This window comes from Gorilla gorilla, chromosome 21, assembly GCF_029281585.2.
Source record: "Gorilla gorilla gorilla isolate KB3781 chromosome 21, NHGRI_mGorGor1-v2.1_pri, whole genome shotgun sequence".
NCBI lineage: Eukaryota > Metazoa > Chordata > Mammalia > Primates > Hominidae > Gorilla > Gorilla gorilla.
Genome location: NC_073245.2, coordinates 54,379,539 through 54,402,598, shown reverse-complemented (window position 1 = coordinate 54,402,598; position 23,060 = coordinate 54,379,539). Strand labels below are relative to the sequence as shown.

At 40.8% G+C, this 23,060-nt stretch overlaps 1 protein-coding gene across 9 annotated transcripts in view; it reads left to right on the top strand.

The window, feature by feature from the left end:
* The window catches only part of PTPRT (protein tyrosine phosphatase receptor type T), a 1,110,571-nt gene that overhangs the window by 1,004,240 nt on the left and 83,271 nt on the right, over positions 1-23,060 (top strand). For 5 of the 9 annotated variants that reach the window (XM_019017481.4, XM_019017484.4, XM_055373005.2 and 2 more), the window contains one exon: positions 17,611-17,801. In XM_019017481.4, the coding sequence (XP_018873026.1) occupies positions 17,611-17,801 (191 nt within the window). The remainder of the gene's footprint in view (positions 1-17,610; positions 17,802-23,060) is intronic. The other 4 variants (XM_055373001.2, XM_019017483.4, XM_055373000.2 and 1 more) reach the window with 1 other exon arrangement.

Below are 23,060 nucleotides of genomic sequence, written 5' to 3'. Positions count from 1 at the left end.
AATGAATTATTATAATATACGCTCATATGTGTATATTTAAATGTTCTTTCATCGACATTACCTCTTTGGGTTCTCACAAAAACATTGCAGAATGATATTAGGATTTGTGGTTGGCAAACTTTAAGATGGCCCCAATGATCCCTGCCTCCTATGTCACATTCTTATATAACGCCCTTCCTCATTGCAGCCAAGATCTAGTGACTGGCTTCCGATGAATAGAATATGATAAAGTGATGAGATGTCCCTTTCAAGATTTGTCTTTAAGAAGACTGTGGCTTTTATCTTGGGTGCTCTCTCTCACTCCCACTTGTCTGTTCCTTGGGAAGCTGGCTACTATATTGTAAGTTGCCCTATTGGCAAGAAATCGAGGGAGATGCCCAGCCAACAGCCAGCAAGGAACTGAGTCCCATACTGCAGTAGCCCATGAAAAAATGAATCTGTCAGTGTCATGTCAGTGATTATGAAATCAGTTAACTTGAATTCTCTCCCAGCTGAGTCTTCAGATGAGATCATTACCATGGCTGTCAGCCTGAGTGCAACCTCACAAAAGACCTTGAGCCAGAGATACACATCTAGGCTGCAACCAGATTTCTATCTGCAGAAACTGAGATCGTATATGTTTGTTATTTTAAGCTGCTGTGGTTGGGGGTAGTTTGTCAGGTAGCAGTGGATAACTAATACATGGCTTAACATGTGAGATGTTAATTAATTTGCCCAAAGCCTTTGACTAATAAGTAGTAGAGCCAGGATTTAACCCTGGTTCTTCTGATGCATTTCAATAGACAAGAAGATAGGAATTATAGTCCAGACCTCTCATTGCAGCTGCCAGGGATCCTCAAAGCTTTGACATCCCATAAGGGCAACTATTAAGGGACTGTTTCCCTATAACATTGACTCCCTTATGACTTGCACACCTTTATTACTATGAGAAGTCACTAGGATTCTTCAGAGGCTGGCAAGCAGGCTTGAAAAACAGATCTTCTGGCTGGGCACGGTGGCTCTCGCCTGTAATCCCAGCACTTTGGGAGGCCGAGGCAGGTGGATCAAGAGGTCAGGAGTTCGAGAACAGCCTGGCCAACACAGTGAAACCTTATCTCTACTAAAAATACAAAAATTAGCCGGGTGTGGTGGCAGGCGCCTGTTATCCCAGCTACTTGGGAGGCTGAGGCAGGAGAGTCGCTTGAACCCAGGTGGCAGAGGTTGCACTGAGCCAAGATCATGCCACTGCACTCTAGCCTGGGTGAAAGAGCTAGACTCCATGAAAGAAAGAAAAGAAAAGAAGGAAGGAAAGAAGGAAGGAGAGAGAAAGAGAGAGAGAAAGGAAAGAAAAAAGAGAGAGAGGAAGGGAAGGGGAGGGGAGGGAAGGGAGAAGAGAAGGAGGGAGACAGACAGACAGAAAGATCTTTACCATGTTCCCAATAAGGAATTGGGTCAAACTTACCATTCTTCTTCCCTAGGTGCTATCCTGTCCCCCCATAAAATGGTTATAACAGTAGTTCCCAAAACATGACTGGCCCCAAACTAAAGCCACTAAATCCTTATGTCTAGAATATGGAGCAAAGTAATCTATATTTAGTATGTTCTTTGAATGACTCTCGTACGGTACTAGCATTTGGAATCTACTATATAAAACAAAGTAGTTTGGCATTTCAGTGATCAGCCTCTATAATTCAGCAGCTGAGGATCAGCCAGGCTGAACCTTGATGGGGACACACTGCTTTATTCATTCTTATGAGAGTGTTAGGTATCTGTTCTTTCCAGGGTTAAGGCCATCAGATTTAATCAGTTGCATTTTTTGGTTGGTTTTGAACAATACTAAGCTGTACTACTTCATTCATTCAGTAAGAGCAGAAAGAATAATGTTTGCTTTTTTAAGAGAAATTCCAGGACCTTTAAAGAACACATTGTATCTTTTAACTGGAAGCTCCCTTAGAGACCACCTAATCCCTCACTACTCAAGGTGTGGTCCGTGGACCAGCATCATCAGCATCACCTGAGAGCTTGTTACAAATGCAGGCTCTCAGGCCACACTTCAGCCCACTGTATTAGAATCTGCCTATAGAAGATCTCTAGATACGTACATTACACCTTGAGAAGCATTGGTCTAATTCAGCTGCCTGGTTTTAAAATTAAGGTCCACAAAGGCGAAGGTAATTGTGCAAGATAATTTAGTGGTAACACCAGGATGAAAACTCAGGTCTTGTAACTCCCAAACAGTGTTCTTTCCATTGTCTTAATGTCGTGTTGTCTTTGTAGTTCATTATATCCACAAACTCAGCCTAAATATCCAGGGCATAGTTTGAAATGCCACCCACAACAATGGCAGACTCTTTCAAACATCTGTTGCACATTTAAATTTCATCCTTCAGACAAGTTTAGTTATTTCATTTTCTCTTTCTTGCACATCAACAAAAGACAAAGTCACCTGTCAGGCTGAAGATTGTAAAAACCTGTCAAAATTGAGTTTTTCTAGTTTAGCTAAGTATTACTCTGCAACTATTTTGCATTCCTTAGTCTTATTATAATTTTGATGAATGAGAGATAGAAAATAAGAGCAGCCTGTATTTTCAGTGTGAGGCATTACTTAGTCTTTTCCTTCTATCACACATCTTCCCATGAGTGTGCAGGTTATGGAGTTTGGTGATATATACATAATACAAAATTCTGGGCCAGTTGTTTTCAGTGCACATACAACCCTGGAGCCAATGAGAAACTCCAAATCATGTCCAGTCCCCTGGAGCCACAGTGAAGCTGAACATTTTCACTCTGAGAGAAGAGCTTCGGATCTGGGTGTAGTTAAAATCACCAGAAGCCCATCAGGAGAAGATACGCATCTTGAGTAAATGTGGCTTATCAACCTCCCCACACTCACCAAGGCAAATGGAACTGAGGCAGGAAATAGAGATCATGATATCCTCACCAAAAGAATTAGAAGACATGACAGATGAACCTTGAAGATAAACAAACATTGTATTTATCAACAAGGTGGAGGGTGGATTTCAGAGAGCAAGGTGTACCTAACAAATGAGTGTTTCCAGAGTAGGCACTAGATTCTGGAGATACACGAGTAAACAACACAGATATGATACCTGTCTTCATGGAGCTTACATCCGGTGAAGGATAAGATACTAATCTCACTATTATTCAATAACTATAGTAATTCATGAAGACGATGTATGTTCAGGAATATACATATATTGTAATTCATGAAAATGATACTGTTAGGATATAACATGGGACCCTCAGATGGGGATGGAGGCAGACAGAGATGTCTTCCTTGATATCTTCATTCAGAAAAGTTAAAATACTTTTAGTGACCAGTCATCCCCTAGATTCTACTATTAACATTTTACTATATTTATTTTATTACCTATCTTCCCAACTATCCATCCTTCAATCCATCTTAATTTTTATGCATATCAAAGGAAATTTTAGACATCACTACACTTCCCTTTCCTCCCAATATTTAACTGTACACATCATTAATGCAGACTCAAGAGTCTGGTTTTTTCCTTTGAGATAAAATTTACTTGCAAAAAAACACAGAAATCTTAGGTTTTCCATTTTATGAGTTCAACAATTGCATACACTTTGCAACCCAGCCCCCTAGTAATATACAGACTTGCCAGGAAGATCCGTCATGCCCATTCCCAGCCATCCCCTGCCCCTACTCAACCCAACTGGTAACCACCATTCATTCATACCACAGATGGGTTTGTTTATTCTAGAGGAGGAATTGACTTGAGCTGAGTGATGAAGGATGAATAGGAGTCCACGTGGCCTTGGAAGTTTGGGGGAAAAGTTATAAACACTCCAGGAGAATAGCACGTCCTGTACAGATTCTCAGGTGGGCGAGAATTCAGTGAGCAGACAGTGTGGCTGCAGCCTAGTGGGCAAAGGACAGAGAGACACAAGATGAGGCAAATGAGATTGGTGAGAGCTAGACCAATCATAGCCTTGAAGCCATATTAAATATCTTAAATCTGGAACATAGCCAAAGGACAGTGGGCATCCAATAAAAAGTTTGAGGAGGGAGGTGACATGCTCAGCTTTGGCCTTTGAAAAAGTTCTCATGCCTTATTTTGGAGAAAAGAACATGGAGAAGGAAGAGGGGATTCAAGGAGTTGTAAGGATGTTGTTTCAGCCACTATGGATAGGGAAAGAGAGGGGCAGCAGATTTGAGGATCCTGGCCATGGAGAGAAATGACTATCTCTTCTTCTGTTGTATTAACCTCTGATGTGTTGAGCTTCTAACAATTATAAATCGGTGCTTGATTTTCTCTTTCTATCTCCAGTTTTCAGAGATACTAGCCATAAAGGCTTTGCAGAAACTGGTTCAGAGAGATTGAGTAACTTGCCCAAAGTCACACAGGCAGTAGGTGGTGGTGTCAGGGTTCTCACTCAGCCCATTCATGTCCAAATGCTGTACGTGTTAAACCACTACCCTGTCTTCAGAGAGTATTGTGTGAGCCTCTCAGTCTTTCCTATTGGACTTGCCGTTTTCCTCAATATATCAGATTCTTCAAACACTCTAGAATTTTCAAGGCAGAAGACTGTCCGAGTTGCTGGCAGTCCCTGTCAACACAGGGCCCCACTTTGAGGATAAGTTCATCTGCCCAAGTTTTCCTTTAAGTGATGGTTTGAGAATAGGGGCAGGTGAGTCCACATGGATCTATCAATACCGGGTTTTATTTATGCTGGTAGTGGCTCTGTGAAACACAGAACTGACATGCAGAGTCGCTTTCCATTTCTTGTGCTTGCTGCCTCAATCAATCCCTTTATCTATAACTCAGATCCTTCCTCATTTAATCCCAGTCTTTCCTTCCATATAAACTCCTCTCAAATGCCACACCCTTATCACTCTCTTCATGCTTGCAAGAATATTAAAACTGTGTGATTTACCTTTCTTTATTATTTATGCTTTGAGTAACTTACTGACCAAGACATGTTCTTCTAAGTTCTTTTGCATATGCTATTTATCTTAACAAGCCATAGCCACATGCAGAACTTCTTACTGAAAGCATGAAGTAACTTTCCAATAATATTAATCTTTCTAACACTAAGCCACCTTACAGTTTCATCTACTTTAATATGCTTCATTCTCTTCTGAAAAATAATACACTCTCTGGGAATCCATTCTTTGCCAACCAATATTTGTACTCTACTTTATCATCAGTTTATAAAATTCTTTAGGCGTATATTTCATTGTCTATTTATGGGTTATTCTTCTACCGGTCAAAGTTCAGCATTTTTTAAGGCCATTATTTTCAACAATAAGTGTCTCTGAAAGTATAAATGGATGGTGAATATGCAAGAATTAAATAATCAACTTACATGTTACCAAAAAGGGCTTATATTTCCAGTGAGTGAAAAGACTTAAAAAGTCCATAATTATATCCCTTCTTCTTTGTGGTGCAACAAAATACTTCCAGGATCCCACGCACGCCCCTCAGCTTTATTCCCTCACTTCCTAGTTTGATCACTAAGTGGTTAAGGCCAGCCACAGAGAATCCCTATCACTACTAAACATCTGTTGCTCTGGCAAACTCAACGACTTTTCATTTTTTTTTTCAAATGTATTGTTTATACAACCTATGCTGTGGAACACTGGTATCAGCATTTTTGCTGCCTCTTTCCTCACTGATTTTGATAGAATTTTGACAAAAAGAAAAAAATTATTTTGAAAGTTTTAAAAAAAATAGTGAAACCCTTTTTTGAACAAAATTATACCTAGATGTTTATTTTCTAAAACAGATAAAAAGCCATTTACATCTGGTTGGAGAAGAGGTAAGGGAAAACTCACATGCTTGCCAGGATACACACACCCCCCACACACATGACATGCACAAAACCCTTTATTGTGGCCCAGTTCACTCCAGACACACAGAAGAATCTCTGAACAGAGGTCTCCTTTCCTAACTCTGCCTCAGCTCTTAGGGAACTAAGTCCATAGACTGATGCTTTGCTTATTGCTTCTTCTCTAGACCAGATGGGTGAAACTTTCCACTTGATTTACTCAAAATGAAAATAACAACCGCTAGTCACTGGAACAAGTCAAGATTGATGGCCCTTGTAGATCACAAGAGCAAGGCCGTCAAAGGAATGACACCCTCTAAAATTGAACAGTGCACAGCATGTATGACCAGCCACATATTGTGGTCCTGTGGAAGCCTGGATTAAAGGAGCATCAGGAAAGATGGGATCCCAGTTTGTCGATCCCTAGCAGAGTTTGGCATTTCACTGAGAGACAATTCTTTTCATTATTGCTGCAGTCTCCCAGAATCTAGTAACCAGGTCTTAGTGTAGAAACAAGAAACTCAACGCTAGCGTTCCATTGCATGAGAGGTCCTTGTGATGTAACCATTTCTGCATCTTGACTGTGATGGTGGTCACACAGGTCTACACATGTGATAAAATTGCATAAATTAAACATACACACAAGCGCATGTAAAACTAATGAAATCTGAATAAGATCAGTAACACATATGTCAATTTTCTGGTTATAATATTGTACTATAGTTACACAAGTGTTAACATTGAGGAAAACTGGGTGAAGCGTATTTAAGACCCATTTATGTTATTTCTTACAATTGCATGTGAATCTGTAATGATCTCGAAATATGACTTCTTTTTTAAAAAGCTAGCACCCAGGTGATGGGCTGGTGTTTACCAGCTGACCCTGACCACGTCCATCAGTGTCTTGAGATGTGTCTCAGGGCTTCTCTGGTCATTAATCATTCTCCAGTCTAAGCCTGGGCTAAAAATGTCCTGTCAATCTCTAACAACTGTGAAGTGGCTTATTTGTGTCTTTTTTCCTTAATCATTTTTTGGCAGAGGTTTGTCTAATTTGTTGGTGTTTTCAAAGGAAAGAGCCAGATTTTGCTGTTTTTTTCAGCTCCTCTGCTGTATCTTTAACTTCTATTATGTTCCATGTCTGTTCTTATATACATATTTACTTTCTTTCTATTTTCAATGACTATGTTTTTTTATCTCAAGAAGTTGAATGTATATTTTTCAAACCCACCTATCCTTTTTCTGTCATGTGTGCATTATTGCAATGGTTCATATTCCTTCTTTTTTCTCTTTAATCAATCTAAATGTATTTACTTAATAGTCTCTTTGGTTGTTTTATTATTTTCAATTCTTGAGAGGTATATTTTTCTGTGTATGATGACTTCTGACTCTCTCCTATGGGGATAAGATTCCTTACAAGGCTCTTGTCATTCTTTATAATTTATTTTTTACTATGAGTTCGTCTTTAGTGGAGGCGGTTTTGTTCTGTGGGAATTAATGTGCCTTGGATTATGAAAATACCTCTACAGGATGATTTCTCATTTGCTTGTCAGGACAGTGTAGTTTTCAGTGGTATTACACAGTTTTTTTAATGTTGATTTCTATGTTGGCAGGTGCTTCTATCAAACAAGTAACAAAATTTGGATGCCAGATGCACCTGTACTAGAAGTCAGGGTTTTCTTTGTTTCGTTTTTTTATCTCTATTTGAATCCTGTTCATTCTTCTTGTTATGCTAGTAGTTGATGCCTTAAACACACACACGCACACATGCACACACCTCTACAGTACCCTGTACAGTACACACACATTCGCTTAAAATTGTGTTCTTCAATTAAGAGTGTCAAGATTGAAATAGTACACATTGACTATCCATTATGAAAGGTGAAGAAGAAATATACTTTTATTCCTAGTGATGTATCAGTCACCCACTTCCTGGTTTTTGTTAATACAATTGGAAATTTTAGCCGAGAATTTTTATATTAGATTTTTAAATCTGATTTCTCTTTAAGCATTACTTCTTATAGTTCATTCTGTTTTGATTCACATTTATTGTGATTTTTACACTCATATCTGTGTTGACCAAATCAACTTTTTTTTATAACAAGACTTCTTCCATTCTTGTGGATGTTTTTTTCTCTATTTCTGGACTCACATCCTTGACTAGCTTTCTCAGCTACCCAACCCTCTGGAAAAGAATCAGAGCCAACATAGCTTCTTATTCTTTATGTGTCAGGGAATGCCTTTCTGTAGCTTCGCAAATGAAAAACTATTTACTGTATAATTTTTTAGCCACACTATTTTTACTTGAAAAATTTTGTTTCATTGTTTTCTGGAATTTAAATTTGGGCAAGAAAATGTATGAGTAACGTAGTTTCTGATTTTTTATACATAGCCATTTTCCAGACTAGATGTTTATCTGAGTATTTCTACATCAATAATATTTAAACAATTGTATCAGAATATAGGCTCTATTTTTAAGTTGTAGGTGGAGAACTCTTTACACGTGAAGATTTAAGTTTTTATTTTGCCAATGAGTTGTTTTAATATTGTGTCCTGATAAGAAAGGACACATAATGTGCTTCTGTTCCATTTATTCTGTTCTTCTGTAACAGCAATTATGTCTTTTATATGTTTGTTTTCTTTTCTCTAAAAATGTCTTTTTGTTCCCTTCACACATGAACACACATGAGCAAATGATATATACAAAGGAAATATACATTGTATTGTTCTGCTTTCCTTGCGTTTTAATTTCCAAGTTTTTCAAATTAATTCTCCACAAGCCTGTTGCTTATTCCCATTACAGATTCCAGTGCCCATTTTAATTCTGGTATTGCATTTTGGTTTCTTTACAGTTGTTCCTTGTCTCACCCAGTAAATATTTTTTCTAGCTACTTCTTAACTTGATCTATTTTTGGAAAAATCTGTTGTCTTATTATTTCACCTTTAACTTCCTTTATTCTTCTATCTTTTCTTGCATTTCATTTTCAATAAACTTCAAGGAACCTAAAATGCATTTCTACTTTCTGTTGTTTAGATTAAGATACGAGTAACAGAAAAAAAATGAATAAAAATGGCTTAAGCAGCAAGTTAATGTATTACCTTCTAGAACAGGAAGTCAAGTGTTAGAGTTGGTTGAATGAGATGTCCATGAATGTCATTGAGGACCCACATTCTTTCAAGCTCTCCTCTTCATCATCTTATCTTGGCATGAGGGCAACCTCAGCCCAGCTCCCCTCATGGATGCAAGATTGTTTCAGCAGTTCCAGGCATCACACACAGACATGGTACTGTCTAGTGGCGGAGACGGGCCACTGGATTGTCCTTCTTAGAGATAAGAGAACCTTTCCTAGAAGCCTTCTAATAGAACTTCCCTCCCGTATCATATAAAAGATTTTTATTTAACTTGCAAAAGGGATCGGAACACCTTGATGGCGTAGGGACATCAGAATTTGTCCCTTGTTTTGGGAGTAGGGTCATTCCCTGCCCCCACCCCCACCAAGTCATACGGTGAACTTAGCCAGAAAATAACAAGACAAGGGATGGCTCTTGGGTCAACAGTCAATACTGACTGTTTTGTGTGTGTGTGTGTGTGTGTGTGTGTGCGTGTGTGTGTTTTGTTTGAAAATTGTACTTTTCACAGTATCCAGGCTATCACTTTCCTTACTGTTAACATGGTGGATTTTCTTCTAATACCTCATATTATCTTGTTTCTGTTTATTTAACTTTAAAGGAAGAGAAGTCTCTCCAGACCTGTTGCTTGCCAGTAAACAGAAGAGGTAGATCCTCATCGTTGCCTCACTGTCCAACTAGTTATTGTTGGAATCCTTTTATTCCATACCATCATGGCATGTGTGATGCTGCTATAATTCATCAATATTCCTCCCAAATTCTGGCAGTGGTTTAAGCAAGAGGAGCAATGGATGTTTATAGCCCCCATCCCTACATAGAGTGTCTAACACCATCCTTCCATCTGGTGTGAGTGCTGTGAAAGAAGGAATTCATACTCTCCCCACAAGCAGGAGGATTGATCTCTTTATCAGAAACAGTAAATGAATCCTAGAAGCATTTTCCCATGACTGTTCCCATCACAATTGCTTCCTAACACTGAATCTGCATCTCGGAAACAAAGATACCATCTTTTGTCTTTACCATGTCAAAGACCCCAGTGATGGAGGTTTAGGAGGAGAAAGAGCTTGGAAATGCCCCAACCCTGCTATATGGTTGATACAGTCTTTGATTCTCTGAGCTCAGGAATTAAAATGAGAAAATTGGAAGCATTTCTTTTCTGTTCTTCAGGCCATTGGGTTTGCTTTATCCCAAGTAACAAAGTCTATCAAAGTCAATGGTATCATGTTTGTTTCAGCTCCATAGAAAATGGCACAGTGGAGTGGCATTCTATTACGATTAGTTTTACAAGTTCAACCCTACTATGTGTTTGGTCAGACATAAGAAAGATGGGAAAAGGTAAATCCATCTGTTGTTACACTGAGTAAGAGGATGTGAATCTACTGTTCCTCAGGGGTCACAAATCTCATACACCTATGCTAGTGCAAGTCTAGAATTCAGAAACACAGAACAGAGCATTCTTACCACATGACTCCTAAGCACAAGCCAACTGCTTCGTCTTATGCTTCAACAAGGAAATGTAATCACTTCCAACGCTGGAGGGGAAACTACCTGTGGTTGAATCAATTGAAAGATTATGTTGTACAGTTCCAGGGATTTTAGAGAAATTTTTACCAGTTGAAATATATATCTTCCTGCACATGGGATGTGTGCTGCTGCAATAATAAACAAGTTTTCTTCCCAGATTCTGGCAATAGGTTAGTGGATAGACTTAGATTTCAGAGCTGTTACAAGTTTATTATCTTGAGCCTTTTCTAGTATTTTGTGAGGGAGAAGAGGGGAGGCACTGACTGCCAGCCAGGTTCCACCTTGAGATTTCTTCCAGTGGAATCACATTTAACCCTTGCAACAACCTTCTCAGAAGAAGATGATGATGATCAATCATGATTATTGTCATCACCATCAGCAATTACAAATAAAGACCTTAGGCGCAAAGTATGGTTACCCTTGAACAACATGGGTTTGAACTGCACAGCTCTACTTAATATATGAATTTTCTTCTGCCTCTGTCACTCCTGAGACAGCAAGACCAACCTTTCTTCTTCCTCCTCCTCCTCCTCCTCAGTCTACTCAATGTGTAGACAATGAGGATGAAGAACTGTATGATGATCCACTTCCACTTAATAAATAGTAAATATATTTTCTCTTCTTTATGATTTTCTCAATAACATTTTCTTTTCTCTAGCTTACTTTACTGTAGGAATACGATATATAACACATATAACATACAACATGTGTGTTAATCAGCTGTTTGTGTTATCAGTAAGGCTTCTGCTCAACAGTAGGCTATTAGTAGTTAAGTTTTGAGGGCGTCATAAGTTATACATGGATTTTCAACTCCACAGGGGTTTGGTTCCCCTAACCTCCATGTTATTCAAGGGTCAGCTGTAACTTATTTCAGGTCCTATAGCTAGAAATCTGTGAAGATCACATTTGAATCCAATGGTTTATCTTCAGAGTGAGTCTGTGCTTTGACTCTGATACCTGCTGTTGCCACAGTCCCCACAGTGTTGGTTCCAGTTGCATCCCCACTCTGTGCAGGTGACCCAGCCTCCTCTTCACCTCAAAACTTCTCTCCTCTCCCAGACTCTCTCCTCTCAATGAGCAGTCTCTAGCTACTTACACATCACTCTTCATACTCTCCTGCCCTAAAGAGCACATGGAGCTAGGATGAATAGTGATAGAAGAAATACATTGATACAGGTAAGGAACTACAGGAATTTGATTAGCTAGTTAAGAAATTTTGTCTTGACTCCCTGAAGACTTTTGCTAAGAAAAATGACTTGATCAAAGCTCTGTAAAGGGAACTGTGAAAGCAAGAAGGGCCATTAGGAAACTGATGGAGTAGTCCTGTCATGAAGACCTGAATGAGGGCAATAGCAGCAGGAATGGGGTAAAATAGATGGCTTTGGAGTGTGTCATAAAGGAAAGCAGAGAGGAGACAAGGAAAGGCGAAAGAAGCCCTAAATGACTCCCTAGATGCCATCTCTAGTGTGTGGATTCTCATATGTCCAGTATGACATTATGCACAAATTCATCAGAGCAAATACTGGTTTTTACTGCTTCCTGGATACCAGACACTGTACTGAGCACTCAGCATGCACTATCTCTTTGAATCCTTACAACATGTGTTTTCTCTGTATTATAGATAAAGAAACTGAGATGCAGAAAGCTTTGTCACTTGGCCAAGGAATGATCCAAACCCCATTCTATCTGATTCTGGGACCCAGACTCAACATTTCTCAGGGTGCAGATTGAGTTCCCCTCATGCAACATGAACAGACGCCTTTTTTTTTTTTTTTCTAAGATGGAGTCTTGCTCTGTCACCCCTGGCTGGAGTGCAATGGCACCATCTTGGCTCACTGCAACTTCCACCTCCCTGGTTCAAGCAATTCCCCTGCCTCAGCCTCCCAAGTAGCTGGGATTACAGGTGCACAGCACCACACCTGGCTAATTTTTTTGTACTTTTAGTAGAGATGGGGTTTCACCATGTTGGCTAGACTGGTCTTGAACTCCTGACCTAGACAATCCGCCCACCTAGGCCTCCCAAAGTGCTGGGATTACAGGCATGAGCCACCGCACCTGGCCCAGACTTCTTCTTAAATAGTTATGTAAACATTTTAGTGAGCACTAAAACAAAATTAGCACATCACATTCATGATTTTATGTTGCACTATCATTCATAATGAGGCAAAGTTAAAAAAAATAGTTGAGAGTTTATTTGAAGAAAAGTTTTGAAGATGTAATTGTGTAGATCTGCATTGTTCAATACAGTAGTCACTGGCCACCTGTGGCTATTTAAATTGAAATAAATCAAAATTAAATTAAACATTCATTTCCTCAGCACCAATAGGCACATTTCAAAGTGCTCAATAGCCACAGATGGCCAGTGACTACCATATTGAACAGTGCAAATATAGAACATTGGTGTCAATGTGTAAGGTTCTTTTGGATAGTGCTGGGTGAGAGCTGTTTTACACTGGATCAGCGTCTTTTTATTTAGCATTTACTCCAGCTCTAAATTACCTCTCTTTAGAACTTGATCTGGCTCTGGATAAGTCTGTGTGCACCTGCATTGTCCCATACATTAGCCTACCATTTACCAGTGTCTGTTGAATCCTGGAAATATGGCCAGTCTGAATTGAAATGTGCTGTAAGTGTAAAATACACATTGGATTTCAAAGCTTTTGTGTGAATAAAGAATGTAAAAATATAGCATTAATCATTTTTGTGATTATATGTTGAAATAGTATTTCAGACATATGGGGTTAGGTAAAATGTATTATTGAAATTACTTTCATGTGTTCTTTTTCACCTTATTTAATGTTGCCACAAGACCATCTTAAATTACATACATGGCTTGCAATATATTTCCACTGGCCAGTGCTATTCTAGACCTCTTTGCCCCACTGTGTGACTCTAGAACTCTCTTTCTTTCCCTATCTCTTTCTGTATATCTGCACTGCCCAATATAGTAGACATAAGCCACCTGTAAATATTTCTATTTGAATTAATTAAAATTAAACAAAATTTAAAATTCAGCTCCTCTGTCTCATCAGCCACATTTCAGACGCTCAGTAGCCACATGTGATTAGTGGCCACCAAATTGCAGAGCATAGATGTAGAACACTTCCATTGTTGTGGAAAGTTCTATTGGACAGCTGTCACATAGATGGTACACAGCTATGGCAAGAGACACAGAGGTGGATCATGAATGCCTAAAGCTTGGAGAATGTTTCCAGATTGCCAAACCCCATGGCACATCCTTCTTCCATCTCTTAGGTGCCTGTCTCTTCCTATCTTAGACTTATTCACGCACACCTTATATTTTCTTCTCCCCTCCTTCAAGGGCTGTGGCCTGATTATTTCTCCCTGAACATACCTCCCTGCTGTATGAACACAATATCTAACATGGTGCATTGTACAGTATAGGTACTCATTAAATATTTCTTAACCAGTTGGAGTGGCAATTCCCAGTAAGTGACTGGAAATATGTGGCTAAAGGTAGAGGGAGATCTATATGGCTGGTAGCAGTGGGGCAGGGGATAAGGGTGGGCAGCAGCGGTGATGAATCTAGGATCCCAAGGAAGAGTAGGAGAGAGCAGGGAGACAGCAAAGAGGAAATCAGTGAGACGGTAACCCAAAATCTCATACACAGCACCAAAATCCTTCTGCCCATCCCACAAGCTCCTTGCAGGCAGTAACAAGAGTTACTGCAGGGGAATTCACAGGGTTAGGTAACAGCTATATAAAAAGTGTGAAAGAAATCCAAAATATTATTGCACGATAAATAAACATACCAAACCCATAAATCAGAAGTTGAAATGGCATGAAAATTAAGGGGCTGGTGAGGAGAAAAAATGAAAAATCCTCTGTCCCTGGGCCAGCTGGTGTGAGTTACATTTTATGAGTAGCATGTGAATTCCAGTGCCCTTGTTGAATTAGCAGCAGAATTGCACATTAGTTTTAAGGCTCCCTCTTGAATAGGAACATCATAACGTCTTTTAATTGGGCCTGATAAAAACGTAGCGTTACTTGTAGGTTCCTGAGCGAAGTGAGTTGTGAAATTGGGTTTTCATTAAACCTAATGATGGAAAATTAAGTATAGTGCGTCTGGTGAAATGGAGTGTGATAAAAGACATCACTTCTGCATTATCAGAGGTTAATAAGGGAATAGGTGAGGTAAGATACTTTGGAAAGGGGAGTCTAACCCGTTGGATTAATAAACCTTGAAAATCCCTTGGTTCTGAGTCTTCATAGCATCATTAGCACTGGCATTGACATTATTGCAAATGTTACAGCAATACAAGTTGTTAAATTTCAGTGCATTTATTTTCCATTCCAGTGTTGGTTTTGCTGACACCAAGTTTACAGTCTGTCTAGCAATGTGTTTAGGGAAAATATCCATATTGACAGATATTTGGTTTTGGAAACATTTGACATTTCTCACACACATAAAAAGCCAAGTTTCCATTCCCAGGAAGCCTGTCTTTCCCAGGCAGCTGGTCTCCCATGCAGCCCATGCCCCAAGTTCCTCTGGGAGACTGTGGGTCTCTGAAGACAACTGTCCCCATGTTTGATGATAGCTTTGGTGGGAAATACTCACAGGCCTCCTAGCATTGACTCAGCTCATCCTTTCATAGAAATCATAGAATATGGCATGACTCCAAGCTTTAGGTATTCAGCATCCATACCTCTGTGGCTCTTGCCATAGCTTTGTACCATCTCTAGATGAATCAAACACAAGTGCTCCCTTCTCTCCATTTCCAATCACACCATCACAGGAGTGATATTCGCTGGAAGGATGCCTTCGATGAGAGCTATTCATGACAGCTGGGACACCTACAAGAAACAGCGTGAGTCTTTAAAGAAGGAGATTCCTCCTAAAACCCTTCAACAGGTTCACACTGGCTTCAAGGGTCTTGCACATTCACAGTCTCTGGATCTGCCTTGCACCATCTCTTACACTGTTGCCCTCCCCTGACATTTCTACCCACAGCTTTTACTGCTTATCAACCTCCTTGTTCTTAACTAAATGTGCCTTCATCTCTCAGGCTCTGTCCTTTTTCTTCAGTTGATTCTTCTCGTCTATTTCCTTGCTAGACAGTCAAGCCTTGAGGGTGGAATCAGTATTTCTGTCTGCATTGCCACTGCCTACCATAGTCCTTGGCACAGAGTGGGTCCTCAGTAAGTCGAACTCATGAACTCAAGGGGTTGATGGAGAAAGGGAACACCCCCATGTTTGCCAAGTGGTACATTTAAGCAATGCCAGTGAACATGTACTAGCTATTACCTAAAATCCCAGGAGAAAAAGTAAGCAGTATTTCTCTGTGCAGTCAGGAAGGTTTTGCTAACAACTTGCCTAGGCCCTTCTTTCTTGTGCATAAATCTAAATCTTAGAAATCTTTCTGTAAGCAATCCAGGGGTTATTTGGCTGGTCCCCAAAGGACAGTCTCTCCTTTGGAGATGTTTACCTACCACCCTGAATTAGGAAGTTTTAGAGACCACACTCTGCCTACGATGACCCCACCTACTAATTAGGTACGACCCCATCAGTGTCTCAAAGTCAGACCAGTCAGATTAGTAGCCTCTCCTCCCTTGGTAGGTGGAGGCAGGCAGAAGGCTGCAAAGTGAAAAATTTATCCCCTACTCCAACCACAGATATAAGTGAAAGCATTAGGGTGACCAACCATTCCTGTGTGCCCATGACTGAGAGGTTTCCCAACAGCTGGACTTTCAATGTTAAAACTGGAAAATTGTCAGTCAAACTGGGACAAGTTGGTCACCTAGAAAGCAGGAAGGTCAGGTGTTCCCTTCCATTATCTTTCCTTGCCAGGAACAGGCTTGCCGATGCTGCTGCCGAGAAGTAGAGTGTGCATTCACACACAGGATCCATGTCTGATGGAGTATTCCAACATGACAGGCAAATAAGCTGAAGGGCACATGGATTTTGAAAAGACAAGTTGCAGAAAATTGGGAATATATGCTAAACCTCCCAGGGAATGAGTATGGCATAGGCCGAGTGGGTACCTGCATAGGTGTTTTGCAGGGTCTGAAAATATCTGGGGGAGACACATTAACTGCTGCAGCTGGCAGTTCTCATCTCTTGCATGCCACAAACAAGATGGTCTGGGGCATAGACTGTCCATGTCTTTGGGAGGATGTTGGGAAGACCAAGCCTGGATGGTTCTGGGAAAGGTAAACTGGCCCTGAGAGATCAAGAATGTATGCCTGGCAGGGAGGTCATAAGCAAGAAATTGGTTCTAGTCGTCCAAGGGGAACAGAAGAATTCAAACCCAATCTGACCAGGCATCAGTTTTCAGGGTGACCAAACTGACAGAAGGCAGTTAAAGCAACTCACTGGATGAAAAGGTTTTTATCAAGAGAGAATATAGATCCTACATCAGGGAGAGATTTTATGAAGGCGATGAGACATAGCATCCAGGCCTGGAGAAAGTAGCTAGCAGCACTGAAGGAAGAGGCCCAGGCTTCCCTATCTGCAAAGTGGGTTCAGTGATGCCACTGGATTAATAGTATTAAGTGATGGGGAAACTATACAATAGCAAGAAGGTGGTCACTGTGGCAGAGCTCATAACTAGAGAGAGCAGCTGGGAGGGTCAGGGTCCCTGCTAGCTTCTGGCAGTCCAAGACTAGCCCCAATTCTTCCCACGGTAAAACTCAAAGGAAAAAAAAAATAGTAGAGAAACTAGGTCACAGCCATGCAGGCAAATAGACCAGAAGCATACATGTGACTCCAATCTTCGAGTACCTGAGGCCACCTGAGGCTCTCCTCCCCTGCAGACAGGCATCAGGCACTATTTCCAGCCTCTCTGCTTCCGAAACAGGAGGGGGCTCCCAACAAATAGCCTGCCTAGCTTCTCAGTGGTTCTGCCCAACAAACTCTAAACAAAGGACTGAGACAGACGGGGATGATGACCAACCTGGAACTTTATCAGTCTGTGCCCTTGAAATGTGTTGTGGTCATTGGTTTGCTTGTGGGTTTGATACTTAGATCTACCAACACAGCCAGGCCAGGGAAGGAGTGTATCTCCAATCCTTTTGCAGTTTCCCTATCAGTTGAGTCCCAAGTTGGTTCCCTCTGCCCTCCTCAGGCCAAGCTGGGGGAGACAGGGAGGACAAAGGGCAAAGCTTCTATAGGTGATGATCTGTTCTGCCTCCTTCTTTTCGAAGCAGATGGCAGCCGCGGGGAGCTTTCCCAGCCCACCCTCACGATCCAGACTCATCCCTACCGCACCTGTGACCCTGTGGAGATGAGCTACCCCCGGGACCAGTTCCAACCCGCCATCCGGGTGGCTGACTTGCTGCAGCACATCACGCAGATGAAGAGAGGCCAGGGCTACGGGTTCAAGGAGGAATACGAGGTAAGAGACCAGCCTGTGGGGAACTTCCTGATAGTTTCAGAGGCTTATTTGGGCACTAAAGCCTTGCTACAAAAAGTATGGCTCCCTAGCCAGCAGCCTCAATCACCTGGGAGCGTGTAGGAAATGCAACATCTCAGGCCCCATCCCTCCCTACTGAATCAGAACCTGCATTTTAACCAGAAACTAGGTGATTTGTATACACATTAAGTTTGAGAAGCACCATGCTAAATAATTCTAAGACATCCTTTTTCACTCTTGTTTCTCTCCCCTTCCCCTTTCATTATCCAAAGTTTCATTATCTCCAACGTTTCTACACTTTGGAGTCTCACCTCCATTCACTATGCCAGAATGGCTCAAGCTCCCATCCCACATGCTGTAGAAAAGCCAGCACATCTCCCCTGCCAATGATTTCCAGCATGCATGCTTGCTCTTGGTCACCTCTTGTCTCATACTCAAGCTTCTGTGGTATTCTGGTCCCCGCTCCCATCCCCCGAAGGCAATGCTTCATCTCCAGTGACCACAGTTCCCTCTTTCTGCACCATCTCTTCACCCTGCACCGGGCATCCCTTTCCCATCTCCCCAAAGCATCCCTAACACAAAGGATTTGCAGGTAGTGGTTGTTACCAAGGTTTGGGGAATAATAGAGAAGGACTGCAGTAAAGGACAGGCAGCACCTCAATACAACGTTGTTCTTCTTATAAGTTCCTTAACCATCTACATTGCTGGTAAGGCCTTCTAAGGTTCTGGTCTCCTGACAGGTCTCCATCTAATTTCTCCTCAAAGTCTTCTTTACTGTCTTCAAAACTTCCTCCACCCCCACCCCTCAGCATCCAGACAAAGGGCACCACGTTCCTCTTTTATTTTGCAGAACAATTTAGCTTTCTTTATCTCACTCTTTTTGTTTCAAATCCTGCCCATTAGGCCTCACGTTTTACAAACAAAAAGCAAAATAAAATAAAAGGAAAATGCATTAAGACGTTTTTCTGAACCAAAGAGCAGCTCACTCTCCAAGAATAATTCTGCAACTCTCCTGGTTGCAGTTAGACTCCAGCTGCAGCCAGCTTTGAAAACAAGAATTTCTTTCTTCACTTTTCCTTTCCTGCCTCTCCCTTCCCTCCTTTCCTAAAATATCTTTTGAGTATCTTCTGTGTACCATGCTCTGAGTTATATGTATTTGTGGTTTTTTGTTGTTTGTTCTTTTTTTTTTCTTCACATGCAGCGTGTGCCCCAGATACGCTTGATTCAGTTTTGCTGTGTGCAGTAGAAAACTCATTGGCTCAGACTCCACACATTTGGAATTCTTAATATTGCAGACTAAGTTTATCCCTCAGACTATATTCTGAGAAAGAGCTTACAAAGCAATATTTCCGAAGTCGTATGAGGTCATGAAATTGTGCTAAACCGGGGGTCCAGACAGCTGGATTCCAATGTAGTAAGCTGTTTGATTTTAGAATTTTGCTATCTGAGTTTTAAAATTCTTTATTAGTCGAATGAAGAATTCGGATAAGGTGATCTCTCAGGACCTATCTGTTCCTAAAACTTTATGAGAGTGTAAAACATGGTGACAAGGGGCATGTTTGACATATTTATAAGAACAAAAATGTTTATGTCAATGGATGTAAGTAATTACAAGCTTGGGAGAGCTAGCACTTAATTTCAAAAATGGTCTAAGTAAAATAGCACTTTTCATATTCTCATCTACAAATCTTGAAAGGATATTCGAATTAGACTTGAAGAAGATGATCTCATCACTACCCATCCCTGGATCTCATTTCCTAGGGGGTTGAATGGTCCCAGTCTCTGGGACATAGGGTGCATGTGAGCATGCTTTCTGTGTGTGTACGCAGACCTGCTTGTTGAGCAAATGTCAGGAAGATTATGTTGTTTGGTGCCCTAAAACTTAAAGTATAATAATAATTAAAAAAAAAAAAAAGAAAATATTTTCAAGCCATATATCCAAAAAAAAAAAAAAAGATTCTATAGACAGCATGGCCTTCAGAGGATGGGTTATATTTTAATAATTAGCAAGAAAGTGAGGAAGGCAACATAGGATTGGGAAAACAGCCTCCAGGTGGCATATCTCCCAAAAGAAACTGGAAGTATGGGAGGTGGATAATAAATAGCTGTTTGGGTGAAAAAAAAAAAAAGAAAGAAAGAAAATGGTATATTCAACATTAGTCATAACAATTTGATTAAAAATTTCAAATATCATTAAGGGAGATATGTGGCTTACCAAAAAAAAAAAAAAAAGGGACAAGTAGCCAAATGCTGAGAAACACATATGTAAGAACTTGCAATCTGAAATTTGAAGACAGAATTACAAGTGTATTTGACTACTTTCATGCATTTCGTTCTAGATTAATATTTCTTTTAAAGCATTCATCCCTGTGTGGTGAGTTGCTTTTCAAACTTTCTTCTTTGTACCCTTTTGTATTTTCCAAACTTTCTAGCATGGAAATGAACAGCTTTTATAATGAGAAAACAAACAATACATGTTATTTCATTATTTGAATCTCAACCAGAAATCTAACTAGGCTAGCCTTGGCCTCAATTAGTCCAAATTATGTTAATCAGCAAGCTGTAAAGCTTAGCTTCTAGTTAACATTATTTTCTGATTAACTGAGGGTTAATTGGAAAATATTGCCTGATAAAAGTCATTTCACAATGTGCTAGCCCACAATGTCCAGCCCAGAATACAGCTGGATATTGCTTTGATCATCGAGACTCCTGTGATATCTCGGTAATCCTCCTGAGCACAGGAGTCACAGATCTGCTAGGAGAATCAGTGTCCTATTGCAGATAAAAGACTCCTGAGCCTCCAGTGCTACTCTCATACCAACCTGCTCTGTGCTGTTTGTTGCCTGTCACTTCTCTGCTCTGTTCAGTTTTTTCATACAAATGAGTGGGTTTGACAAGTTGACATCTAAGGAACATCTCAGCCATAGCAAGCTGCATCAGAAGACAAAATTCAATTCAGTTGAATAATCACTTAAAATTTGTTCAGTAAATATTTACTATTTACTATTCCCAGGGACAATTCTAGGTATTTAGGATACAACAGTGAATGAAACAAAGATTCTTGCCCTCCTGAAGCTTGTATTCTAGAAAGGGAAATAGGAAATAAACATAAGCTTAAAAAAATAAGCAAATTATATAATGTAGTGTGTTAGACAGTGAGAAATACTGTTTGCTATGTTACAAACCACTCCAAATTTTAACAACATGAAACAACCAATCTCTTGCATTCACTGATTCTGTGGAATCTGTGCAGGGTACAACAGGGACAACCTGTTTCTTCTACACAGTATCCAGAGCCTTGGCTAGGAAGTCTCCAAGGCTGGGGGCTGGAATCATCTGAACATGTCTTCACTCCCATGTCTAGTGACTGATGCAGGCTTTCAACTGGGATTGTCCACTGGAAGACCTACACATGGCCTCTTCAGTGGCCTGGGCTTCTTCACAGTGTAGTAGCCTTGGGATAGTTGGACGATTTCCATGGTGGCTCAGAACTCCATAGGTGAGCTCCCCAGATAACAAGGTGAAAAGTGCATCACCGTTGTGACCCAAACTTGGGTATCACACTGCATTATTCCTACCATGTACTATTGGTTGTAAGCAGGTAAAAACTCCCCACTTTCTAGGAGAGGGGAATTTGACTCTATCCCTTGATGAGGAGGAGGGGCAGTTGCCAGATTCTAGAGGAGCATGCAGAGCAAGAAATACTGGGGGGAAAAAAATCCCAGCACTTTGAGAGGCTGAGGCGGGTGGATTGCCTGAGGTCAGGAGTTCAAGACCAGCCTGGCCAACATGGTGAAACCCCTTCTCTACTACAAATACAAAAATTAGCCAGGCGTGATGGTGGGTGCCTGTAACCCTAGGTACTCTGGAGGCTGAGGCAGGAGAATCACTTGAACCCAGGAGGCACAGGTTTCAGTGAGCTGAGATCGTGCCACTATACTCCAGCCTGTGGGACAGAGTGAGACTCCATCTCCAAAAAAAAAAAAAAAGAAAAAGAAAAAGAAAATCTTTGGATAATAATACAGTCTGCCACAAGTACCATGGAAAAAGAAAGAATAGAGCAAGGAAGGGAGATTTGTTCCAGGGACATGAAGTAGAGGAGGTTCCAATAGTAAAAAGGATAAAAGGATAGTCCTTAATTAGAAGATGAAACTTGAATATAGACATGGTGGAAGATATCTGGAGGAAGAGAGTTCCAGATCCAGAGAGTAATATATCTGGCATGTACAAGCAGTTGCAAAGAGGCCAGGGTGGCAGAGGCAGAGTGAGCAAGGGATAAGAGTAATAGGAGATTCGACTGGAGAAATAAAGAGGGACCTGACCATGCTATGCATTACAAGCCGTTATAAGGACTTTGGCTTTTACTCTGACTAAAATGGAAAGCCACCTCAGAGCTTTGAGAAGACAAGTGCTAATGATCTGACCTTACTTCCTTCTAGCTACTGTGTTGAGAATGGAACTTAGGAAGGCAAGGGTGAAAGCAAGTTAAGAGGACATTGCAGTAACCCAGGTGACAGACAACGATGACTCAGGGCATGGCAGAGGAGGTGGTGAGATGTGGTTGGATTCTGAATATATTTAAAAGATGGAGCCAACAGCATTTCCTAACACATGGTGTATGTTACAAAAGGAATTAAGGGTAACTCCAAGGCTGTTGTTTGTGCCACTGGTAGGATGGAGCTGCCTCTAATGGAAATGGGGATGCTCAATTAAAGCAGAGCCGGAACAATCAGTAGTTTCATGTTAAATTGAGTTTGCAATGTCCATTAGACATATTAGTGTCTCCATGTGGCAAGAAGGTAGTTGGATCTATGAAGTTGGAATTTGGTAAAGAAGCCTGGGCTAGAGAGAAAGCTTTGGGAGTTATTGGCCTATAGATGATTAAAGCCACAAGACTGGGTGAGGTCACCAAGCAAGTGAGTATAGACAGAGACAAGGACCTAGGACCAGGCCTTTCAGAATTTCAACTTTAAGATATGGGAGCATTTTCCAGGGTACAGACACTGTACTAGGCTCTGGGAACTGAAATAGAGCCCTTGCCTGCTAGGGAACGTAGAGCCTATTCTTAGAGCCAAAAAATGCCACCATAGAGGTATATCCAGAGCTATGAGAATCCTTGGGGGTGGGATGCATTAACCCAGCCTAAAGGTAAATAGCCAGTGGCTTTCTGGAAGACATAACGCCTAAACCAAAGCTTGAGAAGTAGGAAGAACCAAATTAAAGAAGGGAAGGGAGTTCCAG